General features: G+C 43.4%; 1 protein-coding gene across 9 annotated transcripts in view; it reads left to right on the forward strand.

Annotated features, from left to right (window-relative positions):
- The first annotated feature begins 3,707 nt into the window (after nucleotides 1-3,707).
- Nucleotides 3,708-26,383, forward strand: part of slmapa (sarcolemma associated protein a) — a 145,269-nt gene continuing 122,593 nt past the window's right edge. For 6 of the 9 annotated variants that reach the window (XM_046338320.1, XM_046338315.1, XM_046338316.1 and 3 more), the window contains exon 1: nucleotides 3,708-5,382. In XM_046338320.1, coding sequence (XP_046194276.1) covers nucleotides 5,185-5,382 — 198 coding nt within the window. In that variant the 5' untranslated portion in view covers nucleotides 3,708-5,184. Of the gene's footprint in view, nucleotides 5,383-6,993; nucleotides 7,048-26,383 lie in introns of those variants that run through there. The other 3 variants (XM_046338325.1, XM_046338343.1, XM_046338365.1) reach the window with 2 other exon arrangements.

Genomic DNA, 26,383 nt, shown 5'->3' on the forward strand with positions numbered 1-26,383 from the left:
ATTTCATCTGGGGAGAGAGGGGAGAAAGAGGTCAGAGCACAGGGTAGGGCAGTGTGAGCAGAACCAGCGTTTGACTTAGCAAACGAGGATCGGATGTCGTCAACCTTCTTTTCAAAATGGTTGACGAAGTCATCTGCAGAGAGGGAGGAGGGGCGGGAGGGGGAGGAGGATTCAGGAGGGAGGAGAAGGTGGCAAAGAGCTTCCTAGGGTAAGAGGCAGATGCTTGGAATTTAGCGTGGTAGAAAGTGGCTTTAGCAGCAGAGACAGAGGAGGAAAATGTAGAGAGGAGGGAGTGAAAGGATGCCAGGTCCGCAGGGAGGCGAGTTTTCCTCCATTTCCGCTCGGCTGCCCGGAGCCCTGTTCTGTGAGCTCGCAATGAATCATCGAGCCACGGAGCGGGAGGGAAGGACCGAGCCGGCCTGGAGGATAGGGGACATAGAGAGTCAAGGGATGCAGAGAGGGAGGAGAGGAGGGTTGAGGAGGCAGAATCAGGAGATAGGTTGGAGAAGGTTTGAGCGGAGGGAAGAGATGATAGGATGGAAGAGGAGAGAGTAGCGGGGGAGAGAGAGCGAAGGTTGGGACGGCGCGATACCATCCGAGTAGGGGCAGTGTGGGAAGTGTTGGATGAGAGCGAGAGGGAAAAGGATACAAGGTAGTGGTCGGAGACTTGGAGGGGAGTTGCAATGAGGTTAGTGGAAGAACAGCATCTAGTAAAGATGAGGTCGAGCGTATTGCCTGCCTTGTGAGTAGGGGGGGGAAGGTGAGAGGGTGAGGTCAAAAGAGGAGAGGAGTGGAAAGAAGGAGGCAGAGAGGAAAGAGTCAAAGGTAGACGTGGGGAGGTTAAAGTCGCCCAGAACTGTGAGAGGAAAGGTGTTTCATTGTTTGTTAAGGGCTTGTCATTGTTTTCTCAGCTTTTCATTTCCTTAAAACTGATGACATTTTGCACAGGAGTAATCTTTTCACTGTTTTGAAGTTCATTCATTTTCTCCCCGGTCCCCTAAACGAAACTAGATTACTAATGCATTCATTTTTATCAATTTAAGACAGTATTCTGGTGAGCACTACTTTATTTAGTCTTCTGGGGAAACAAGTTCTCACAGAAGAGAAATTGCATGTAAGGCCTATCAAACTAACTGACTAACAAATGTCCTACCAAATGTGGTAAACTATTAGCAGAAAGGTGTCTAAATTAGGGGTGTAAGTATCCAGTAGTAAATGAATTATACCAGAGGCTGAATTACTATGTTGGAACAAACTGACACAGGTAGTCTACTTGTTGACATGTTTTGTTTGACGATCAGATGGAAACATCACACAACATCCATGATATCATATATCAAATCTAATTGTATTTGTCACATGCGCCAAATACAACAGTGAACCCTAACCCTTACGAGCCCTTAATCAACAACGCAGTTCTAAGAAAAATAAGTGTTAAGTAAAAATAGATATGTAAACAATCAAATAACAAATAACAAATCATGAAAGAGAAGAAGTAAAATAACAGTAGCAAGACTATATACAGGGGTATCGGTACAGAGTCAATGTGGAGGCTATATACAGGGGGTACCAGTACAGAGTCAATGTGGAGGCTATATACAGGGGTACCGGTACAGAGTCAATGTGGAGGCTATATACAGGGGGTACCGGAACAGAGTCAATGTGGAGACTATATACAGGGGGTACCAGTACAGAGTCAATGTGGAGGCTATATACAGGGGGTACCGGAACAGAGTCAATGTGGAGACTATATACAGGGGGTACCAGTACAGAGTCAATGTGGAAGCTATATACAGGGGGTACCGGTACAGAGTCAATGTGGAGACTATATACAGGGGTACCGGTACAGAGTCAATGTGGAGGCTATATACAGGGGTACCGGTACAGAGTCAATGTGGAGGCTATATACAGGGGGTACCGGTACAGAGTCAATTTGCTAATGAGGTCCTGGATGGCAGGAAGCTTGGCCCCAGTGATATACTGGGCCGTACACACTAACCGTTGTTGTGCCTTGCGGTCGGAGGCTGAGCAGTTGCCATACCAAGCAGTTATGCAACCAGTCAGGACGATCTCGGTGGTGCAGCTGTAGAACCTTTTGTGGATCTGAGGATCCATGCCTAACCCTAACCCCAATCCCTAACCCTAACCCTTAACCCTTAACCCTAACCCCTTACCTCTAACCCTAACCCCAATCCCTAACCCTTAACCCTAACCCCTAACCCTAACCTCTAACCCTAACCCCTAACCTCTAACCCTAACCCTAACCTCTAACCCTAACCCTAACCTCTAACCCTAACCTCTAACCCTAACCCTAACCTCTAACCCTAACCCTAACCTCTAACCCTAACCTTGTGACAACAATTTTGGACCCCTTGTGGCCCCCCTAAATGTGGAGTATGGAATAATATTTACATCACTCATTTTTGCTATCGTTCTTTTTTACATCCATTATTAGACAGTGGCAAAAATGATGATTGTGAACATGGTCTTTTGCCTGCTAATGCCTGCAATGCAATGAAGAAAACGATGACAACAATAACGCCTAATGTAACTGGCCCCTCTAACAGTACAACTGGCCCCAGCTTGGCCCCACCAGTTGAAATGGTCTAGAACCGCCAATGCCTGAATCATGTAGACACATGCAGGAGCTCCGCATGCATGCATGTGTCAAGTGCATGTATTTTTTTCTTCTTCATGTGATATAAATCTGAGCAAGTAACCAGCTATTTGAAAAGTTTACCCAATTATCGTTTCCTGTTGATATATTGAGGAAACTTTAACATGCTGCCTACAAGGAAAAAAGCGTGTGTCCACGTGCACATGTTGATTTTGTCCATGGACACCAGATGTGATCATGAGACACAGGTTAAAACATTTAAAACAACTGTATTAATTCATTAGGGGTGCAGGTCGAAACACACATGAAACATTCAATGACATTTAGCTAGCTTGTCCTTGGAGATAAACATTACCTGACATGCATATTGTCCTATTTCTAGCTGGTTCTTTGTATAATTTTGACCTGGAGTCATACAAAATCGTGTTTCTCTACTCAGGCGACTAATCTACATATAAAAAGGGAAACATCGTTTTTAGTGCGTTATCTATAATGAATCTATCCTGGTTTGTTTTTCAAGTATCCACGTGGGTTTGTATCTTCCAGACATAAGGAAGGGACTTGTGGCAAGTCTATAGAACAAAGTTCTATTTTAGGGCTCGGTTATGCAGACACTTCTTTATGATGCAAGCGGTGTTGGTGAAATAATTGAATAACACAGTATGTGTACATTTATTTTGCAACGCCCGCGCACGCAACGTGGCCGGTGAGGTTTGCATGTAACTCACAGATCAGTAATTATAAGGAAGGGAGCAGGTGGGTTGATACATTTAAAGTTTTAGAACAAATCTTATAATCTTTCACTAATTAAGTCTGGTAAGTCCAAAATTGTGGGGGTCCAAAATTGTTGTCACAGGGGCTCTAACCACTAAACTACCTGCCGCCCCATATAGCTTAATTTAAAATCTATCATTGACTGAAAAAGTAATGCAAGTGTTACAATACAAATTATTGTGTTTTTTAACCACATAATAAACAACATTTGCATGTGACGTTGCAGCGTGTCATGAACGTCTATTCTGATTGGACCCCATTTTGTCAATTTTGAACATTGGTCCCGCCTCTATAATGACGTTATGGCAATATGTCGCGTGCGCTTTACAACGGCAACACATCGGCGCTTTTACCGGTCTGTCTGATTTCATTTCAGTTATGACTACGGATTCTTGTGGAGGAGGACAAGTTTTTCGAAAGTTTACCCAATTCAACGGAATAATTCTGTAAAATCACATCTTGTGTCATCGATAAGTGTGTCTTATTAACTTGGGGGTAATCTTCAGAAGATTAGCTACTGGACTTGGGGATGAAGCCAAAACTCGTCTCAGTTTTCCGTGTCTGCTCTGTCAGCTAGCTGGCTAACTAGCTAGCAAGGCTATCCACCCTAGCTAACTATTTCCGACTCAGCTAACGTTTGCTTTTTTTGTGAAGAGGGCCCAGCTTTACTAGCTAGCGTTACATGTATTTAGTTGCTTGTCTCGATTTTTTTATTTTTTATTTTTTTTGTTGCCACGAATTAGCGTTTATTCAAGCGTTCAAGAGTTGGTTGAACACCAGTCGATTATTCACCCGAAGAGGCCGCTCCGGTTTGATTACAAGTTGTTAGCACGTTAGCTAGCTTTATTATTTTTTGTATAGCTATATCTGGGTAGTTGCCAGCAAACAGCCACAAACTGCAGTGTTTTTGTATTAGGCACATTCATCTCTACATCCCGCTGCAATACCCATTTTAGATTTAAGGGTTGTCTTTGCAGCAGTTTGAAACATTTCAGCTTGGAGATTTAGAAAGATTTGTTGCTGTTCAGGGCCCTGAAACTCAATATTAGCTTGCTAGTCTGCCTGAGTTGGGAGTGGCTAGAGGTTTGCATTAGCTGGTTAGCGAGCTAGCTAACAAACAAGGTCAGATGTTCTTATATCGCACCCGTCTATATTGTGCGTAGGATAAACAAAACGCAATGACACACACTCTATAGAAAAACAATGTATTAATGACCTGTTAAACCACGGTCAGATTGACAGCGGTTGTGTTTCAATAGCCGTATCATCAGCAGGCGCAGGGATCGGAAACCCCGCACTGGTCAAATAGTTTGTATAAACTACCAATCTGGATTTATCCGCTGCTGTGCTATAGATTGGGTGCCACACTAGCCTGCTCAATATAGCTTCTTTCCCTGTACATTTTGATGGACGTGATTAGATATTTTCTAGACGGCTACTATTGTTATCGTCATGCGATGCTGGCTAGTCAGAGATCTGACCTGTACATAGTCGTGTTGAATAACATTCAGTGGACGTAATGTAGCTCTGTGGAAAGATAAACCAAAAATCTTTTTTTTTTTTTGATTTACCAGAGTGTTGGTTACGTTTCTCGTTGAAAAACGTAAAAAAAAATGAATATAATGTTTGATAGCTAGTTCGTGCTTGAACTCAAAATAGAATAGCCAGCCAGCGGAATAGCCGGGCTAAATTGAATTAACAGCCGATGATTGAAGACTTAGAACGTTGTCATTCTGGATCAAGAAACCTTGTCTTTAGTCTCTGGTTGGAGTAACACTCCCAAGCCATCATCAATGCCTTCAGCGCTGGCCGTTTTCTCCTGCCGTCCGAATTCACACCCTTTTCAGGAACGTCATGTCTACCTGGACGAGCCAGTCAAGATCGGGCGCTCTGTGGCACGGTGCCGACCGGCTCAGAACAACGCTACGTTCGACTGCAAGGTTCTGTCACGGAACCATGCCCTCCTCTGGTTCGATCACAAGACTGGCAAGGTGAGTCTGTCAACCAGTCGGATAGCTACTAGCTTTTACTTTGCTTGGTGTACAATCCCTTTGCGCAGTAACTGCCATCCAGTCACATGTTGAACGGTGTTGCATGTCCAGGTACCTCAATGGAATAAGTGGTCAGTCAACCACCTATGGGTAAATAATGGGTCATTGCTGCAGGGTTGAGACACACTAACACATATATATATATATGGGTTGCCACTGACTGACTGACAGCCAGCTATGGCAACTGTGCTGAGAGAGAGTATCAAATCATTGGTCACATTTTTGTTTTACCTAGGATTGTGTCAACTTTCTCCCACCTAAATAAATAGAACAATAATAATAATGTGGGAAATCACCTTTTAGAACATCCGTGGGAGATTAATAGTTTACTTTCCAAATGGCACCCTATTCTCTATAGGCCTCTGGTCAAGAGTAGGGCACATAGGGTGTAATTTGGGATGTGCACACATGGTGTGATTTGGGATGCACATAAAGATCCCCTAGCTAATTGCTTAGGGTACAGCTGCTAGGAAGTCTGTCTGAGCTTTGTGGATAAAGACTGTTAATGCAAGACACACAGCTGCCTGCTAGCAAGACAACCCAAGACAACACCCCACCCTAATACACACATTGCATACCTCCCCCAAGGTCCTCATGTACCCGCATGCACATCTAGCTGTAGTAACTGCATCACGTGACACACACACACACACACACACACACACACACACACACACACACACACACACACACACACACACACACACACACACACACACGAATAGAAGGTTTAGTGTTACCTTGATGAAATGGTTGTAGTTGTCTTGTCAGACGGACAGATAATGTTCCTTTCAACACGGTGTTGCCAGGGGAAAGTTACAGGGAAAGGAGACTTACAGGGCAGTGGTGTTGTCATGGAAAGTTAAAGGGCATGTATTGGTTTGTTTAACCTGGGGGGAAATGAGAGACACACCAGGGGTGCATTCATTAGGCACTCTTATGAAACGTACAGTAACCATGAGGCACTACTGGAACTTGTTCCATTAACACTTGGCTCATTTTCCATTGTAAAATTTCTCTACAGTATGCCCTAATTCCACCAATACGTTGTGTGAGTGGGGTGGTGGGCACACCTCGCCTCTCTTCACCTGGACTGCGTACAGTAGCTAGTACAGTTGGCACTACAGAGCAACCTTGGACTGTTGGCTTGTGTTGAGGTTCCAAATGATTAAAACTTTGACAGCCAGAGGTCGGCGTAGATATCGCTCCATGTTCACTATACCATATAAACCTTATACTGTCTACTCCACCCCTTCCACATGAGTAATGTGACTAGTTTCTTTACTGAACTGATTTGGGTGCTGATGTACCGTACCAGTCAAGAGTGTGCTTAACTGTCATCAAGGCAAAGTGTGTCTACTATAAAGAGTCTTCAAAATATATTTTGATCTGTTTACTACATAATTCCATATGTTATTTCATAGTTATGATGTCTTCACTATTATTCTAAAATGTAGAAAATAGTAAAAATAAAAACCCTGGAATGAGTAGGTGTGTCCAAACGTTGGACTGTTACTGTAAGCCTCTCCCTCAGATTCCTGAAGACTTCATAGCAAACAGTTGTTCAGTCCAGGAAGATATAGGCCCCACTTCCTGTGTAATGACGTAAGTAGATTTAAATGCCTGTTTTGTTAACTAGTTGTCTAATATTTGTCATGTTGTGCTTCTTGTTAGTCGAGATTTATCTGACCTCCCTAGCTGAAGGTCTTAGTTTGAACACCATTCTAGGTGTAGCAGGCAGCGCCAAGAGTTTAATATAGACAAAGAGATTACACACCCCTATCTTGGAATGCAGTTTTACTCTGCTAGTACTTTACAAGCTCTCTATCCCTCCGTCTCACTGCTTTAAAGGACAAACCAGGCCGCGCGGATAAATGGTTTAAATCAGTAGGTGTCCGTCCTTCTCTGACCACAGAACATCAGCCGCCATTCACTCTTCATTTCATAATGTTTCTACATTGTTTAATTATAAGCACTTATTTTGCTACTACTACTATAACTGCTTGAAGAAATGGCCTTTTACTATTCCACTATTATATTAGTGTTAAGACCAGTGTCTCATTTACAATGGTGCACTGAGGACAAGTATTACATCAACAAAAATATTTAAACTACCAGACGGCTATAAATGCATTACATCAGGTTAGTACAACAAGTTATAATAATCAATATAAACAATTTTTCACTTTAGTGTACTAATTTAAGATCATAAACCTCAATGTAACTAAATGTAATCTACAGTGCATTCGGAAAGTATTCAGACCCATTGACTTTGTCCACATTTTGTTACGTTAGATTACGTTTACGTTTTTCCCCTCCCTCATCAATCTACACACAACACCACATAATGGCAAAGCAAAAAAACATGTTTTTAGAAATTTGAATTTTTCATAAGTATTCAGACCCTTTACTCAGAACTTTGACGCACCTTTGGCAGCGATTACAGCCTCAAGTTTTCTTGGGTACGACGCTACAACCTTGGTACTAGAGGTCGACCGATTATGATTTTTCGATACGGATTATTGGAGGACCAAAAGAGCCTATACCGATTAATCGGCTGATTTAAAAAAAATTAATAAAGGTGTTTTTTTATTTGTAATAATTACCATTTAAACAATACTAAATGAACACTTATTTTAACTTAATAAATAAATGAATACAATCAATTTAGCCTCAAATAAATAATGAAACCTGTTCAATTTAGTTTAAATAATGCAAAAACAAAGTGTTGGAGAAGAAAGTAAAAGTGCAATATGTGCCATGTAAGAAAGCTAACGTTTAAGTTCCTTGCTCAGAACATGAGAACATATGAAAGCTGGTGGTTCCTTTTAACGAGTCTTCAATAATCCCAGGTTAGAAGTTTTAGGTTGTAGTTAATATAGTATTTATAGGACTATTTCTCTCTATACCATTTGTATTTCATACCTTTGACTATTGGATGTTCTTATATGCACTTTAGTATTGCCAGTAACAGTATAGCTTCTGTCCCTCTCCTCAAGAGGACTCTCAGAGCAAGGGGAACAACCACTCCAAGTCTCAGAGCGAGTGACGTTTGAAACGCTATTAGCGCACACCCCGCTAACTAGCTAGCCGTTTCACATCGGTTATACCAGCCTCATCTCAGGAGTTGATAGGCTTGAAGTCATAAACAAATGCTTGAAGCATTGCGAACAGCTGCTGGCAAACGCACGGAAGTGCTGTTTGAATGAATGCTTACGAGCCTGCTGGTACCCACCTCGCTCGGTCAGGCTGCTCTATCAAATCATAGACTTAATTATAACACACAGAAATACGAGCCTTAGGTCAATAACTTCTTAGGGCTGCAATCCCGTTAACGGGATGATATGACAACAGCCAGTGAAAGGGCGCCAAATTCAAAACAACAAATCTTATAATTAAAATTCCTTAAACATACATGTATTTTATACTGTTTCAAAGGTAATCTTGTTAATCCCACCACAGTGTCCGATTTCAAATATGCTTTACAGCGAAAGCACTACAAACGATTTAGGTCACCACCAAGCCACAGAAAAACACAGCCATTTTTCCAGCCAAAGAGGTCTCACAAAAAGCAGAAATAGAGAAAATTAATCACTAACCTTTGATCTTCATCAGATGACACTCATGGGACTTCATGTTACACAATACATGTATGTTTTGTTTGATAACTCAGATTTTTGTATATGAAGTTTAACATTGGCGCGTTACGTTCACTAGTTCCAAAAACATCATCCAGTGATTTTTGCATAGCCACATCGATTCAACAGAAATACTCATCAGAAATGTAGATGATAATACAAGTTATACACATGAAATTATAGATATACCTCTCCTTAATGCAACCGCTGTGTCAGATTTCAAAAACGTTACAGAAAAAGCAAACCATGCAATAATCTGAGACGGCGCTCAGAAAATTAATCAAAATAGCCGCCACGTTGGAGTCAACAGAAACCAGAAATTACACAAATATTCCCTTACCTTTGACGATCTTCATCAGAATGCTCTCACAGGAATTGTAGTTCCACAATAAATGCTTGATTTGTTCGATAATGTCTTGTTATTTATGTCCAAGTAGCTACTTTTGTTAGCGTTAGGTACACATATTCAAACGCTCGTACATTACTTCGGACAAAAACTTCAAAAAGTTATATTACAGGTCGAAGAAACATTTCGAACTAAGTATAGAATAAATCATTAGGATGATTTTTATCATAAATCTTCAAGTTCCAACCTGGGAAATCCTTTGCGTCTACAGGAGCAACGGAACGCAGGGCGATATCATGTGGAATGCGCGTGACCAGGAAATGGCTCTCTGCCAGTAAGCTGAATCATTCAGCTCTTATTCAGTCCCAGCTGTTATTCAGCCTCATTCAAGTTTCTAAAGACAGTTGACATCTATTGGAAGCCCTAGGAAGTGCAACTTCATTCATATCCCACTGTGAATTCAATAGGGGCTGGGTTGAAAATCGACCAACCTCAGATTTCTCACTTCCTGTTTGGATTTCTTCCCAGGTTTTTGCCTGCCATATGAGTTTAGTTATACTCGGACATTATTCAAAACGTTTTAGAAACTTCCAAGTTTTTTTCTATCCATAATAACAATAATATGCATATATTAGCAACTGGGACTGAGGAGCAGGCCATTTACTCCGGGCACCTTTAAAGCCACATTTTTTTTTTGCCAATGTTTTTTCTTAATATCTGAATGAAAGGGTACTTCCAATTTTTTTTTTTGCATTCATAAAGTATTTAGACCCCTTCACTTTTCCCACATTTTGTTAAATTACAGCCTTATTCTAAAATGTATTAAATATTTTTTTCCCTTCATCAATCTACACACAATACCCCTTAATGACCGTGGTCACTTTTGAAAAAAATGTTGCGCAAATAACAGACCTTTTGCTTTGAGACTTGAAATTGACATGATTTGGAAATGCACATACTTGTCTATATAAGGTCCCATAGTTGACAGAGCAAAAATCCAAAATATACAGTGAAGCATGGTGGTGGCAGCGTCATGCTGTGGGGATGTTTTCCATGTACTGATAGACTAGTCAGGTTCTAGGAAAAGATGAACGGAGCAAAGCGTTCAGGACTTCAGACTGGGGCGAAGGTTAACCCACCAACAGGATAACGACCCTAAACACACAGCCAAGACAACACAGGAGTGGCTTCTGGACAAGTCTCAATGTCCTTGAGTGGCCCAGCCAGAGCCCAGACTTGAACCCTATCGAACATCTCTGGAGAGACCTGGAAATAGCTGTGCTGCGATGCTCCCTATCCAACCAGCCAGAGTTTGAGAGGATCTGCAGAGAAGATCGAGGCTGCCAAAGGTGCTTCAACAAATTACTGAGTATTTATGTGAATGTGATATTTCAGGTTTAAAAAAAAATATTTGCTGAAATGTCAACCTGTTTTTTCCTGTTTTTTTTTTGTGTAGATTGGTGGTGGTGGGTGGGGGGGCTATTTAATACATTTTAGAATAAGGTTGTAACATAACAAAATGTGGATTAAAAACTCAAGGGGTCTGAATACTTTCCCAATGGAACCGCTCTCAGGTGCACTGTTTACAATGTTTTTTCCTGCGAATTGCATTTAGGCAAAAGAAATGTAAATAAAGTTTAGTCTGTTCTGTTAAGATGCAGTACCATAATCTACACTGAACAAAAATGTAAAAGCAACATGTAAGGTGTTGGTCCTGAGTTTTAATGGGCTGAAATAAAAGATCCTAAAAACGTTCCACATGCACAAAAGCATATTCTCAAATGTTGGGCACATTTGTTATTGTGCTGGGGACAATAACATGCCACTCTAAAATGTTCAGTTTTGTCACACAAACCCAGTGCCACAGATGTCTTAAGTTTTGAGGGAGCATGCAATTGGCATGTTGACGGCAGGAATGCCTGCCAGAGCTGTTCCCAGAGAATTTAATGGTAATTTCTCTACCATAAGCCGCCTTATGGGGCGCGGGTGTATTTCTGTCTCTAAAGCCCTTGTGTGGGTAGAGAGTCTGATCGGCTGGGCCTGGCTCCCTAGTGGCTGGGCCTATGCCCAGCCATGTGAAGGCCATAAATTAGTGTAACGACGTTCGTCTGTTGAAGAGAGTCGGACCGAAATGCAGCGTGTAGGTTACTCATGACTTTAATGAAATAAATCGCGGTACATGAAATAACTGAATACTAAATACAAAAACAACAGAACGGAACGTGAAACTAATTACAGCCTATCTGGTGACTACAACACAGAAACAGGAACAAACACCCACGAAATACAAAGCGAACTCAGGCTACCTAAATACGGTTCCCAATCTGAGACAACGATAAGCACCTGACTCTAATTGAGAATCGCCTCAGGCAGCCAAGCCTATACAACACCCCTAATCAGCCGCGATCCCAAATAATACAAACCCCAATACGAAACACAACATATAAACCCATGTCACACCCTGACCTACCCAAACATATTACAAAAACACAAAATACAATGACCAAGGCGTGACAATTAGGGCTTAATGAATTTATTTAAAAATAAGTCAGCAAAATATTTAGACATTTTATGGTTTTTATATTTTTGTTCAGTATAGATATAAATCCATTTGCATCTTAAGAGAACCTTTGTTAATGTCTACAGGCTCTGTGGGGTCATAACTATTCATTTTGAACATGTTCTTAAGACCTGTTAAAATAACCAGCTGACACCCCCCCCACCCCAGGCATGTTATTTATTCATCCCATAGGAAGGAGATTTGTAGGTAAGCGTGTCCTAAATGGCACTCCATAGGGCTCTGAACAGTAGAGCACTATTTAAAAACTCATAGGGAGTTATTTGGGACACCTTGTCTTCCCTGGGTATGTTGCAGGTTTCTTTTTCTTTTTTTAATACCCCGCTCTGTTCTCTCTGGTAGTGCATTTAAAAAAACAAAACGCAACAGTCAGGGGTTAGTTCAGATCTCCAGGCAGGAGCCGCAGTCCTGAGTAATCTGTATGTTTTCCATGTTCCGGAGTTGTGATTCTGAATTGGAATCCTGGTGGTGCTGTCACCGTGGCGCTGACCGCATGCTATGTTACCCTTTCTCTCTCTGCTGTGATTGGTTCCTAATTTGTTATGAAGCAGCAGCAATCCTCTGTGGCAGAAAGGAATCGTTGGAGTTGAGAGTGTAGTTTGTAACCTTTTTTAAAAATATATTTTTTATTCTCCCCCCAGCTGGCACCTCTGACTGTTGTGGTTAAGCATTCTGGAGCTCTGGCATAGCTAGGGCTTTCTACCCTGTGGCTAGAGATGGGTTGCCTGGCCTGCGCTGTTCTCAGAGCTCTTTGTGCCTTCTTGTCAACTCCTATGGTCACTGTCATGCAGGAGTTATATATGTAGGCTATTAGAGTGGGGTTTCCCCAGAGACCGGCTAGCCCTGGTTCCACAATACTTATGAGTAAGACTGATCTATTTGATTTATTTTTGATCACAGGGAGTAATATTATATGGACATGTGGGGACTTGATCCTAGATCAGCACTCCTCTGGGATGGTTTGTGGATACGGGCCCTGATCTCCTGCTCCCCACTGACCTGAAAGGAGAGCCTTTCGCTATCCTGGGCTGTTGGTCGATCAAGATTTTTATAGATGTGCTTTACCAGTCAAAAGTTTGGACACCTACTCATTCAAGGGTTTTATTTGGACTATTTTCTACATTGTGGAATAATATTGAAGACATGTTATGAAATAACCCAAAAAGTGTTTAAATCAATGTTCACTTGAGGTTATTCAAGGTAGCCACCCATTGCCTCAACCAGCTTCATGAGGAATGCTTTTCCCAAAGTCTTGAAGGAGTTCCCACATGCTGAGCACTGAGCTGCTTTTCCTTCACTCTGCTGTCCAAACCATCCCAATTGGTTTGGGTGATTGTAATGCAGCACTCCATCACTCTCCTTCGTCAAATAGCCCTTACATAGCCAAAGGTGTTTTATGGGTCATTGTCCTGTTGAAAAATAAATGATAGTCCCACTAAGCGCACACCAGATGGGATGGCGTGTTGATATGATTGGTTGACTGTAGGTGGTGGCAGTACATCCTGTATAAACACAAACTCACTTCCATGACAACCGATTTGCACGACTCCGTGGAGGAGGAATGCCCTGATTTCTGCAGATTCAGTATCACCGTAAATGCTGCATGGCCAATACAGATGTCGGATTGACCATGCAGTGCCCAGGGCCAATGCAGATGTCGGATTGACCTTGCAGTACCCAGGGCCAATACAGATGTCGGATTGACCTTGCAGTACCCAGGGCCAATGCAGATGTCGGATTGACCTTGCAGTACCCAGGGCCAATGCAGATGTCGGATTGACCTTGCAGTACCCAGGGCCAATACAGATGTCGGATTGACCTTGCAGTACCCAGGGCCAATGCAGATGTCAGATTGACCTTGCAGTACCCAGGGCCAATGCAGATGTCGGATTGACCTTGCAGTAAGTACCCAGATGCAAAATACATTTCTCTATCTGGAATTACTTCTCAAAATAATATTTTCTTCACCTCAAACACAAAGAAAACTGAATCTGTTTTTAAATCCATTGAGAATGACAATATTAACTCAATGTATATGAAAAAATATTTCCTGCTCTCTCCCTTTAACCAGTTAGCGTGAAATATCATGCTCTGATCCAGTGGCAACTTCTTTTTCTTTTAAATATATGCCTACCTGGTTACTTCTTTACCAGTGCTTGACATAGACTGAAATGTCTTCTGGGACTTATTTTGGGTGCTGGTACTGTTTTTATATTTAAGTGCAGGAACTCCACGATACTGTTGATAATATTCTATAAGAGGAACAGGACCTCGCGCAGTATAAAATCTGAGGTGGTAGTACTCTGCTCTGGTGAGCTCCTGCCCAAGTCAACCACTGCTTCTTAGACCTTGCATAAATAGCCTACAGCTGTCTGTCCCGAGCTCACTGGCACGGGAAACTCTGAGGGCCCATAATATTTTATACAATGTTTATACAAAGTTTTTTATTAGTTTTTATGTAGGCTATTCATTCTTACATTAGCAAGAGTTATACTTCCGGCGCCGACTGAGATGGCCGCCTCGCTTCGCGTTCCTAGGAAACTATGCAGTTTTTTGTTTTTTGGTTATCACTGCATTGTCGGAACTAGAAGCACAAGCATTTCGCTACACTCGCATTAACATCTGCTAACCATGTGTATGTGACAAATAAAATTTGATTTGATTTGATTAGAAATGATTTAGGATTATTTTGTATTTGGTTAGAATTTTGGTTAACCACACGACAATGACTTTGATATATGAAGACATTATTATAAAATAAATTAATCTGTTCCTCGTGGTGTATTTTTAAAAACAATAACTGACATGGAGAAGTTGAAATTGTGAGATATAAATTGGTGTGTAGCCTTTTACCGGTGACTTCAGGAGAGTCATGGCAGAATCTGCGAAAGACAGTGGGAGGCTGCTGCTTGAGTCAGGTTATCTGGCTCCCTCTTGAGTCATTGGTGTCTTACGTCATCAAACAGTAAGCTTAAAGCATCAGACAAGCTCAATAATTGATTTTTATTAAAACCCATAGGCAGTCTGTATAAATGGAAAATAGGCACGTTTTTTTGGGGGGGGGGGGATTTGTAAAAAAAACAGACTAATTTCGGGCCATCTAAGATTATTATTATTTTTTGTCGGGCACAGCTCAACAAACAGTTGACCATTTGTGCGTTCTTGTCAACTCTCTCTTATGGTAATGCCAAACAGATCCTGGGCCAACAGATTTGTCTCCCCGGAGACCACAACTTCAGGCAGTGAGCCTCCGGGCTCTCTACTGACCTGAAAGGAAAGACTTCCCTGGCGCTGCTAATACTGTATGAGGAGGGTTAGGAGGAAAGGTGCCAACCCTGAGTCATATAACTGGGCCAGCCAAGAGTCTCTGGGCCGTTGTCCCAAAAGGCACACCCTATTCACTACCTTGTGCTTTTGACCAGAGCCCCTCGAATGGCTGGATTTGGGATGTTCCAGCCCCAAAGCCAGTGGCAGAACAATCATGTCCAGCTTTTAGCAGCCTGTCAGGAGCTGTGTATCGACAAAATACATATTTTACTTGAGGGTCGGCCAAAATGGCACCCCTTTCCCTATATAATCATCCGGTTCTACTCATTACAATATAGAGCAACCGGTTTGACTTGGCAATGTAACACATTTTTACTAAGTTAGTTCATATAAGGAAATTAAGTCTCAATTATATTCGGTACGACCTAATCTATGGAATTCACATGACTGGGAATAAAGATGTGCATCTGTTGGTCACAGATACAGTACCATTTTAAAGTAGTGGTGTGGATCAGAAAAACCATAAGTATCTGCTGTGACCACCATTTGCCTCATGCAGCGTGACACATCGCCTTCACGTGGAGTTGATCATTCTGTTGATTGTGGAATTTTGTGGGAACTGGAACGTTGTTGTGGGAACTGGAACGCGCTGTCGTACACTCCTACCCTAACTAATTAGTTGAAACAACCATGTTTTGTTAATGTCCGTGTACCAGTTGACTTTGTCTGTACACAGCGAAAACGCACACAGACCTCTAGCTGCCCCGTCGGTGACCAACCTCTAGCTGCCCTGTCCTGTTTTGACCAACCTCTAGCTGCCCTGTCCTGTGTTGACCAACCTCTAGCTGCCCTGTCCTGTGTTGACCAACCTCTAGCTGCCCCGTCGGTGACCAACCTCTAGCTGCCCCGTCGGTGACCAACCTCTAGCTGCCCCGTCCTGTTTTGACCAACCTCTAGCTGCCCCGTCCTGTTTTGACCAACCTCTAGCTGCCCCGTCCTGTTTTGACCAACCTCTAGCTGCCCCGTCCTGTTTTGACCAACAATAGGATACCACTAGTACCAGATTACCTTTTTTATTTATCAACCTGATAAAGTTGACTGAATGAGAACATGTCATTCACAGCAATGACCTGGGGAGGCCTATCAGTGGATGAATTCCATCCAAAATGGAGAGGACATGATAAGGATTTGGGGTGATTGGTTGGGAGGATTGTGTCCACTCCTCTTTAAACATGAGCCTTATCCTTTTTCTGAATCATGTCCTATTTTTTTATTTTTTATAAATAGAGTGCAGAGGGAAGACTTTAAAAAAAAAAAAAAAATTCAGGCGATCAAATGTGCTGCCAGGTTCCAGTACGGTCCAATGAAGGAACCTTGGCTATTGTAGTGGAAACTGTCAAGACAGCAGAAAACAGGACCATGCTATCAGGCTGTTTCAGATGTGGGTGTTACTGGAGAGTTGGTCTGTGTAGCTCTACTGGCTCTTAATCAATTTTAGCGCAATTCTTTGCTTCTCAAAATCATTTGAGTAAAGTCAGTGGGAAAAGGACTTAAGGCGTTGTTTACATACAGCCCAATTATGTGTAAAAGAGCTGATCCGATTGGTCGAAAGACAGATTTGTGGCACAAGATCAGGGATCTTTTGGATCTTCTCCACCAATGCGGTTTCAGGAGACGGGACGTGAGGAATCAGGAAAAACAGAGCCTTAGACTGGGAAGACTTAGTGTAGAGTTTCTCTGAGATGAGGCCGTGGGGAGCAGCATCTCGGAGCTCTAAGTTCCTTCAACCTCGACTTGGTTTTTGCTCTGACATGCACCTGTCAACTGTGGGACCTTATATAGGCAGGTGTATGCCTTTCCAAATCAATTGAATTGACCACAGGTGAACTCCAATTAAGTTGTAGAAACATCTCAAGGTTGATCAATGAAAACAGGATGCACCTGAGATCAATTTGGTCTCATAGCAAAAGGGTCTGAATACTTATGTAAGGTATTTGTTTTAATTTAGCTGACATTTGCAAAAATGTATATGTTTGTTTTGTCTTTATGGGGTATTGTGTTTTGAGGGGGGGGGTGGAACTAATACATTTTAGATTAAGGCTGTAACATAATGTGGGAATAGTCAAGGGGTAGGAAGGCTGCTTCTCTACCTAGTATTGTATCATGGTGATGGAGATGCAAAACTCCCAAACAGCAAGCCCCTGTACCTCTCCCCTCTGCACCCAACTGAGAACCCAAACTCCCTGCTGCTGCTCCCCCCCCGCCCTGTGGTAGTCACGGCAACAGCAAACTCACATCCTCCTGTGACCCTCCCTCTCCTTGGGTCTCTCTCTCTTTTTACTGTTTCAATGTTGTAGTTGCAATCCTCTGCTGTACCTGGACTGCAGTTTAATATCAATACCACTCGATGCAGAGATAATCAATCAATCAATCAATGATAATACATTTGTTTTCTAGTGCCTTTATAGAACACCTGGACAATACCACAAACACACATCACCATGTAAATGGACATACCTTAAAGGGCTCTTTTATTTATATACATGTATGTGTGGTTGTAGAAAAGTCAGCGAATTAGTCCTACTTCCATAGCTCTACGTTTCTCCTCCGTTCTGTGGTCGATCGTACTGTTTCTGTGAGCTATAACATCACAACGTTTTGATAATATTAGCTCGTCCTGAGCAAACCTGGGTTCAAATACTCCTCAATCTTAAAAAAAAATACTTTTAGCGTTTTGTTGTAGCCTGCCTGGACTTCCAGATGGGCGTGGTTTGTGCTCTGAAGACTGTTCTATTGGATCCTTGGTGCCAGACGAGCTCATTCTTGTCCAGATTAAGTATTTGAAGTGAGTAGAATTGGAGCTAGGGCTGTCCCTAGATCCAATAGTCACACCCTGAGTTAAAAATAAATAAATAAGCAAATGTATGCACTGAGCTTCGTCTTTAAGCATACTGTTTGATGATAATTCAGACCCACAAATGAATGGAGGGATCCAGAGTTACAGAAACCGAAGAGGACCTGTTCTCTTAGTAGTGCTCTTCCCAGATTCTGCCGTTTATGTTCCTGAAGTTACCGGTTATTTTTTTTTTTGAAACATTATTTTGTAGAATTCCAATAAACAATTGATCTTACTGATTGCTACCGATCTGCATGGCAGTTATTCTTTAAAATTATTATTTTTTTGAACAGCTTTGTTTACATATTTTTGTTCTATGGCTAACTTGGTAAAACTAGTCTACACGAAGATGACAAATAAAAACATTGCAGGTAGAAAATATCAGGACAAAAATATAAATCCTATAATTCACATTGGCTACGCATGGAGGATTGTTCATGTTAAACAAACTTGTCTCAACTGGGTCAGGCCTTGCCACATTGAATCAACTGGGTCGGGCCTTGCCACATTGAATCAACTGGGTCGGGCCTTGCCACATTGAATCAACTGGGTCGGGCCTTGCCACATTGAATCAACTGGGTCGGGCCTTGCCACATTGAATCAACTGGGTCACATGGCTGAGAACTGATACCTTAAAAAAAAAGGTAGGGGCGTGTATCAGAACCTGTCGGTATCTGGTGTGATCACCATTTGCCTCATGCATCACAACACATCTCCTTCACATAGAGTTGATCAGGCTGTTCATTGTGGCCTGTGGAATGGTGTCCCACTCCTCTTCAATGGCTGTGCGAAGTTGATGGATATTGGCCCTAACTGGAACGCGCTGTCGTACACGTTGATCCAGAGCATCCCAAACCTGCTCAATGGGTGACGTGTCTGGTGCGTATGCAAGTCATGGAAGAACTGGGACATTTTTAGTTTCCAGGAATTGTGACCAGATCCTTGCGACATGGGGTCGTGCATTATCCTGCTGAAACGTGAGGTGATGGCGACGGATGAATGGCACGACATGGGGCCTCCAGGATCTCATCACGGTAGCTCTGTGCATTCAATTTGCCATCGATTTAAAATGCAATTTTGTTGTCCGTAGCTTATGCCTGCTCATACCATAACCCCACCACCATTGAGCACGATGTTGACATCGGCAAACTGTTCGTCCACACAACGCCATACACGCTGTCTATCTGCCCGGTACAGTTCAAACTCGATTCCCGGGACCACCCATACGTAGAATGTATGCACACATGACTGTAAGTCGCTTTGGATAAAAGCGTCTGCTAAATGGCTATTATTATTATTATTATTATTATTAAACTGGGAATCATCTGTGAAGAGCTTTTCCAGCGTGCCCGTGTCCGTCGACGGTGAGCATTTGCCCACTGAAGTCGGTTACAACACCTAGCTGCAGTCGGGTCAAGAACCTGGTGAGGACGTGCAGGCAGATGATCCAGCAGGTGAAGGAGCCGGATGTTGAGGTCCCGGGTTGGCGTGGTTACACGTAGTCTGCAGTTGAGACTTCTAGTGTTGTGAAAACTGCACATTTGAGTTGCCTTTTTTATTGTCCCCAGCACAAGGTGCACCTGTATAATGGTCATGCTGTAAAATCAGCTTCAGGTGTCAGGTGGCTGGATTGTCTTGGCAAAACAGAAATGCTCCCTAACAGGGGTGTAAACAAATTTGTACACAATTTGAGAAATAAGGTTTTTGTGTGTATGGGAAAAATTCCTGAGATCATTTTATTTTCAGTTCATGAAACATGGGACTAACACTTTACATGTTTTATTTTTGTTCAGTGTTGATATAGATCTGCTGAGAGAGCGCTTTATATATACACACACACATACACAGCCTCGTGTACAGATAGCTGGTGGAGCGAAGACCAACAGTGGTAGAGAAAAGCGATTTTGCAAGTTATCTACCCGTAAATGCCAATGCAAGAAAGTAAATCTATGTATTTTAAGTTTAAGTCTTTTTAATATTTGCAATGCATAATTCGGTTGTCATAGAATAGCCTACGTTGACGATCACTTTTCCTCCTTTTTTGTGTCCTTAAAGTTATGGTAGCAGATTTTGAAATTCTACTGCCTTCGTTAAAGTATTCACACCCCTTGTCTTCAACATTTTGTTACAAAGTGGGATTAAATTGTCTTTTTTTTTGTCAACGATCTACTAAAAACTCACGGCTGTGAAGAAAAATATAACAATCTAAAAATCAAGATTGTTATAAGTATTCATCCTTCGATGTCAATACATGTTGAAATCAGCTTTGGCAGCGATTTACATCAGTCAGTCTTTCTGGGTAAATCTCTCTAAGAGCTTTCCACATCTATTATTCTTTTCATATTTCTTCAAACTTGCTAGTTCTTTAATTGGTTATTGATCATTGCTAGACAACCACTTTCACATCTTGCCATGGCAACGTGTCAAACTGTAACTCGTGAACATTCTGTCTTGGTAAACGACTCCAGTATACATGTGACCTTGTGTAGTAAGTTATTGTCCTGTTGAAAGGTGAATTCATCTCCCAGTGTCTGGTGGGTAACAGGCAACCAGGTTTTCTTCTAGGATTTTACCTATCATTTTATTTTATTTTACTGACAAATACATAAGATTTTGTGGGAGAGACGTCATTCTGAAGAGACATGCCTTGTGCATCGAAACCACTCTCTCCTTAACTCACCATTTTTAAATGTATACACCATATTCCCTATTTAGTGCACTGCTTTTGACCAGGGCCAATAGTCTAGTAGTGCTCATTTTATAGGATATCATTTGAGATGCACACTCTGTCTGCTTGTGATTTGTACATTGTCTGGTCTCTCACTAGATAATTGGCTTAATTGACAAAATCCCAAAGTATCTCTTTAATAGTTTATTGGGCTGATGGGACGGGATCTGGCATGTCTAATAGTTTATTGGGCTGATGGGACGGGATCTGTTTATTGGGCTGATGGGACGGGATCTGGCATGTCTATAGTTTATTGGGCTGATGGGACGGGATCTGGCATGTCTAATAGTTTATTGGGCTGATGGGACGGGATCTGGCATGTCTAATAGTTTATTGGGCTGATGGGACGGGATCTTTATTGGGCTGATGGGACTGTCTAATAGTTTATTGGGCTGATGGGACGGGATCTGGCATGTCTAATAGTTTATTGGGCTGATGGGGGCTGATGGGACGGGATCTGGCATGTCTAATAGTTTATTGGGCTGATGGGACGGGATCTGGCATGTCTAATAGTTTATTGGGCTGATGGGACGGGATCTGGCATGTCTAATAGTTTATTGGGCTGATGGGACGGGATCTGGATCTGTTTATTGGGCATGTCTAATAGTTTATTGGGCTGATGGGATTGGGCTGGGGATCTGGCATGTCTAATAGTTTATTGGGCTGATGGGACGGGATCTGGCATGTCTAATAGTTTATTGGGCTGATGGGACGGGATCTGGCATGTCTAATAGTTTATTGGGCTGATGGGACGGGATCTGGCATGTCTAATAGTTTATTGGGCTGATGGGACGGGATCTGGCATGTCTAATAGTTTATTGGGCTGATGGGACGGGATCTGGGATCTGATGCATGTCTAATAGTTTATTGGGCTGATGGGACGGGATCTGGCATGTCTAATAGTTTATTGGGCTGATGGGAGGGATCTGGCATGTCTAATAGTTTATTGGGCTGATGGGACGGGATCTGGCATGTCTAATAGTTTATTGGGCTGATGGGACGGGATCATGTGTCTAATAGTTTATTGGGCTGATGGGACGGGATCTGGCATGTCTAATAGTTTATTGGGCTGATGGGACGGGATCTGGCATGTCTAATAGTTTATTGGGCTGATGGGACGGGATCTGGCATGTTTAATAGTTTATTGGGCTGATGGGACGGGATCTGGCATGTTGTCATTAGAGGTCTACCGATTTTTCAACACCAAAAAAAGCCCAATTTATTGTTGTTTTTTAATGTTTTATCATTTTTATTTATTTAATGCATATTTAATTTTAAATGTATTTAATGCTAATTACAACAATACTGAATGAAAAAATAACACTTATATATTTAAATTTAGAATCAATTTAGCTTCAAATAAATAATGAAACATGTTCAATTTGGTTTAAATAATAGAAAAACACTTGGAGAAGAAAGTTAATAGTGCTTTATGTGCCATGTTAAAAAGCTAATGTTTAAATTCCTTGCTCAGAACGTGAACAAATGGAACAGCATTAATATAACACCTTTTAACATGAGTCTTCAATATTCCCAGGTAAGAAGTTTTAGGTTGTAGTTATTATAGGACTATTTCTCTCTATACCATTTGTATTTCATAGGCCTTTGACTATTGGATGTTCACTATAGTATTGCCAGTCTAATCTCGGGAGATGATAGGCTTGAAGTCATAAACAGCGCTGTGCCTCAAACATTGCTGAGAGCTGCTGGCAAATGCAGGAAAGTGCTGTTTGATTGAATGCTTACGAGCCTGCTGCTGCTGCTTATCACCGCTCAGACTGCTCTATCAAATCAGACTTCATTATAATAAATAAACACACATACGAGCCTCTGGTCGTTAATAAGGTCAAAACCGGAAACTATCATATCGCAATCAAAACGTTGATTCTTTCAGTGAAATACGGAACCGTTCCGTATTTTATCGAACGGGTGGCAACAGTCTACATATTGCTGTTACATTGCACAACCTTCAATGTTATGTCATAATTATGTCAAGTTCTGGCAAATTAATTACGGTCTTTGTTAGGAAGAAATGGTCTTTACACAGTTCGCAACGAGCCAGACGGCCCAAACTGCTGCATATACCCTGACTCTGCTTGACAGGACGTAAGAGAAGTGACATCTTTTCCCTAGTTAATATTTCCTGCTAACATCAATTTCTTAACTAAATATGCAGGTTTAAAAAATATATACATGAATTGGTTTTAAGAAAGGCATTGATGTTTCTGGTTAGGTATATTTGTGCACAGACTGCTTTTTTCCACAAATGTGCTTTAGTTAAATGCTGATTTTTATATTTTTTACATTTATTTTTTATCGATTCTTAAACTTTTAATCGGCCATGCCGATTAGTCGTCAATTGATCTTACAGATATAGACTCCGTAGAAACGCTTGTTAGGGCACCTTATCCCCTTCCTTAGTAACACTTGTTAGGGCACCTTATCCCCTTCCTCGGTAACACTTGTTAGGGCACCTTATCCCCTTCCTCGGTAACACTTGTTAGGGCACCTTATCCCCTTCCTCGGTGACACTTGTTAGGGCACCTTATCCCCTTCCTCGGTGACACTTGTTAGGGCACCTTATCCCCTTCCTCGGTGACACTTGTTAGGGCACCTTATCCCCTTCCTCGGTGACACTTGTTAGGGCACCTTATCCCCTTCCTCGGTGACACTTGTTAGGGCACCTTATCCCCTTCCTCGGTGACACTTGTTAGGGCACCTTATCCCCTTCCTCGGTAACACTTGTTAGGGCACCTTATCCCCTTCCTCGGTAACACTTGTTAGGGCACTTTATCCCCTTCCACGGTAACACTTGTTAGGGCACCTTATCCCCTTCCTCGGTAACACTTGTTAGGGCACCTTATCCCCTTCCTCGGTAACACTTGTTAGGGCACCTTATCCCCTTCCACGGTAACACTTGTTAGGGCACCTTATCCCCTTCCTCGGTAACACTTGTTAGGGCACCTTATCCCCTTCCTCGGTAACACTTGTTAGGGCACCTTATCCCCTTCCTCGGTAACACTTGTTAGGGCACCTTATCCCCTTCCTCGGTAACACTTGTTAGGGCACCTTATCCCCTTCCTCGGTAACACTTGTTAGGGCACCTTATCCCCTTCCTCGGTAACACTTGTTAGGGCACCTTATCCCCTTCCTCGGTAACACTTGTTAGGGCACCTTATCCCCTTCCTCGGTAACACTTGTTAGGGCACCTTATCCCCGTCCTCGGTAACACTTGTTAGGGCACCTTATCCCCGTCCTCGGTAACACTTGTTAGGGCACCTTATCCCCGTCCTCGGTAACACTTGTTAGGGCACCTTATCCCCGTCCTCGGTAACACTTGTTAGGGCACCTTATCCCCGTCCTCGGTAACACTTGTTAGGGCACCTTATCCCCGTCCTCGGTAACACTTGTTAGGGCACCTTATCCCCGTCCTCGGTAACACTTGTTAGGGCACCTTATCCCCGTCCTCGGTAACACTTGTTAGGGCACCTTATCCCCGTCCTCGGTAACACTTGTTAGGGCACCTTATCCCCGTCCTCGGTAACAGTTTCCTGGGTGTCTCAGTGGGGAGTTATCCCATGATCCTCGGTAAGTCACTGTTAATGACTGCAGGTGGACCTTTCCCCTTTGGGTAACACTTTTTTTTTTTTGCTTCCTGATACACCATACCACCGGTAACACTTTGCCTAAAATGCACCACCCGGCACGCTTTGCCTCAAAACTTGTTACCCGGCACCTTTGCCTCAAAATGCACCACCCGGCAACACTTGTTCAAAATGCACCTTATCCCGTCACGCTTTGCCTCAAAATGCACCACCCGGCACGCTTTGCCTCAAAATGCACCACCCGGCACGCTTTGCCTCAAAATGCACCACCCGGCACGCTTTGCCTCAAAATGCACCACCCGGCACGCTTTGTCTCAAAATGCACCACCCGGCACGCTTTCCCTCAATGCACCACCCGGTAACACTTGTTAACGCACCTTATCCGGCCGTCCTGGCTAACACTTGTTAGGGCACCTTAACACCCCTTCCTGGTAACCTGGTTAGGGCACCTTAACCCCGCGGCCTGGCTTTAACCTGGGAATGCACCAGAACACGGCACGCGGCCTAACCTGTTAGGAATGCACCAGAACACGGCACGCGGCCTGGCTTTACCTGGTAACACTTGTTACGGCACCTTATCCTGGCTCCTGGGTAACACTTGTTACGGCACCTGGCTTTCCCTGGAAACGTCCTCAGAACACGGCACTTGTTGGCACCTGGATCCACCAGAACACGGTAACAGGCTTTACCTGGGAACGCACCAGAACACGGCACGCGGCCTGGCTTTACCTGGGAACGTCTCAGTGGGGGAGTTGGAGATGCCTGGCAACATGATCACCAGAACACGGCAGTCAGTGGCTTAATGACTGCAGGTGGAGTTTGCCTGGCTTTACCTTTGGAATGCTAATAGCTTTTTTTTGCCTGGCTTTACCTGGGACCTGATACAACCATACAGCTCGACCTGGCTTTACCTCAAAATAACACCACCCGGCACGCTTTACCTCAAACCAGAACACGGCACCCGGCCGGCTTTACCTCAAAATGGCACGCACCTCAACGCACCAGAACACGGCACGCGGCCTGGCTTTGCCTCAAAATGCACCACCGGCACGCTTTGCCTGGCAAAATGCACCAGAACACGGCACAGCCTGGCTTTACCTGGGAAATGCACCACCCGGCCGGCTTTACCTGGGAAATGCACCACCACGGCACGCGGCCTGGCTTTACCTGGCCTCAAAATGGCACCACCACGGCACGCGGCCTGGCTTTACCTTGCCTCAAAATGAACACCACCCGGCCTGGCTTTACCTCAAAATGCACCAGAACACGGCACGCTTTGGCTTTACCTGGGAACGCACCAGAACACGGCACGCGGCCTGGCTTTACCTGGGAACGCACCAGAACACGGCACGCGGCCTGGCTTTACCTGGGAACGCACCAGAACACGGCACGCGGCCTGGCTTTACCTGGGAACGCACCAGAACACGGCACGCGGCCTGGCTTTACCTGGGAACACACCAGAACACGGCACGCGGCCTGGCTTTACCTGGGAACGCACCAGAACACGGCACGCGGCCTGGCTTTACCTCAACGCACCAGAACACGGCACGCGGCCTGGCTTTACCTCAACGCACCAGAACACGGCACGCGGCCTGGCTTTACCTCAACGCACCAGAACACGGCACGCGGCCTGGCTTTACCTGGGAGCGCACCAGAACACGGCATGCGGCCTGGCTTTACCTGGGAGCGCACCAGAACACGGCACGCGGCCTGGCTTTACCTGGGAACGCACCAGAACACGGCACGCGGCCTGGCTTTACCTGGGAACGCACCAGAACACGGCACGCGGCCTGGCTTTACCTCAACGCACCAGAACACGGCACGCGGCCTGGCTTTACCTCAACGCACCAGAACACGGCACGCGGCCTGGCTTTACCTCAACG

Source organism: Oncorhynchus gorbuscha, linkage group LG03, assembly GCF_021184085.1.
Source record: "Oncorhynchus gorbuscha isolate QuinsamMale2020 ecotype Even-year linkage group LG03, OgorEven_v1.0, whole genome shotgun sequence".
NCBI classification, from domain to species: Eukaryota; Metazoa; Chordata; class Actinopteri; order Salmoniformes; family Salmonidae; genus Oncorhynchus; species Oncorhynchus gorbuscha.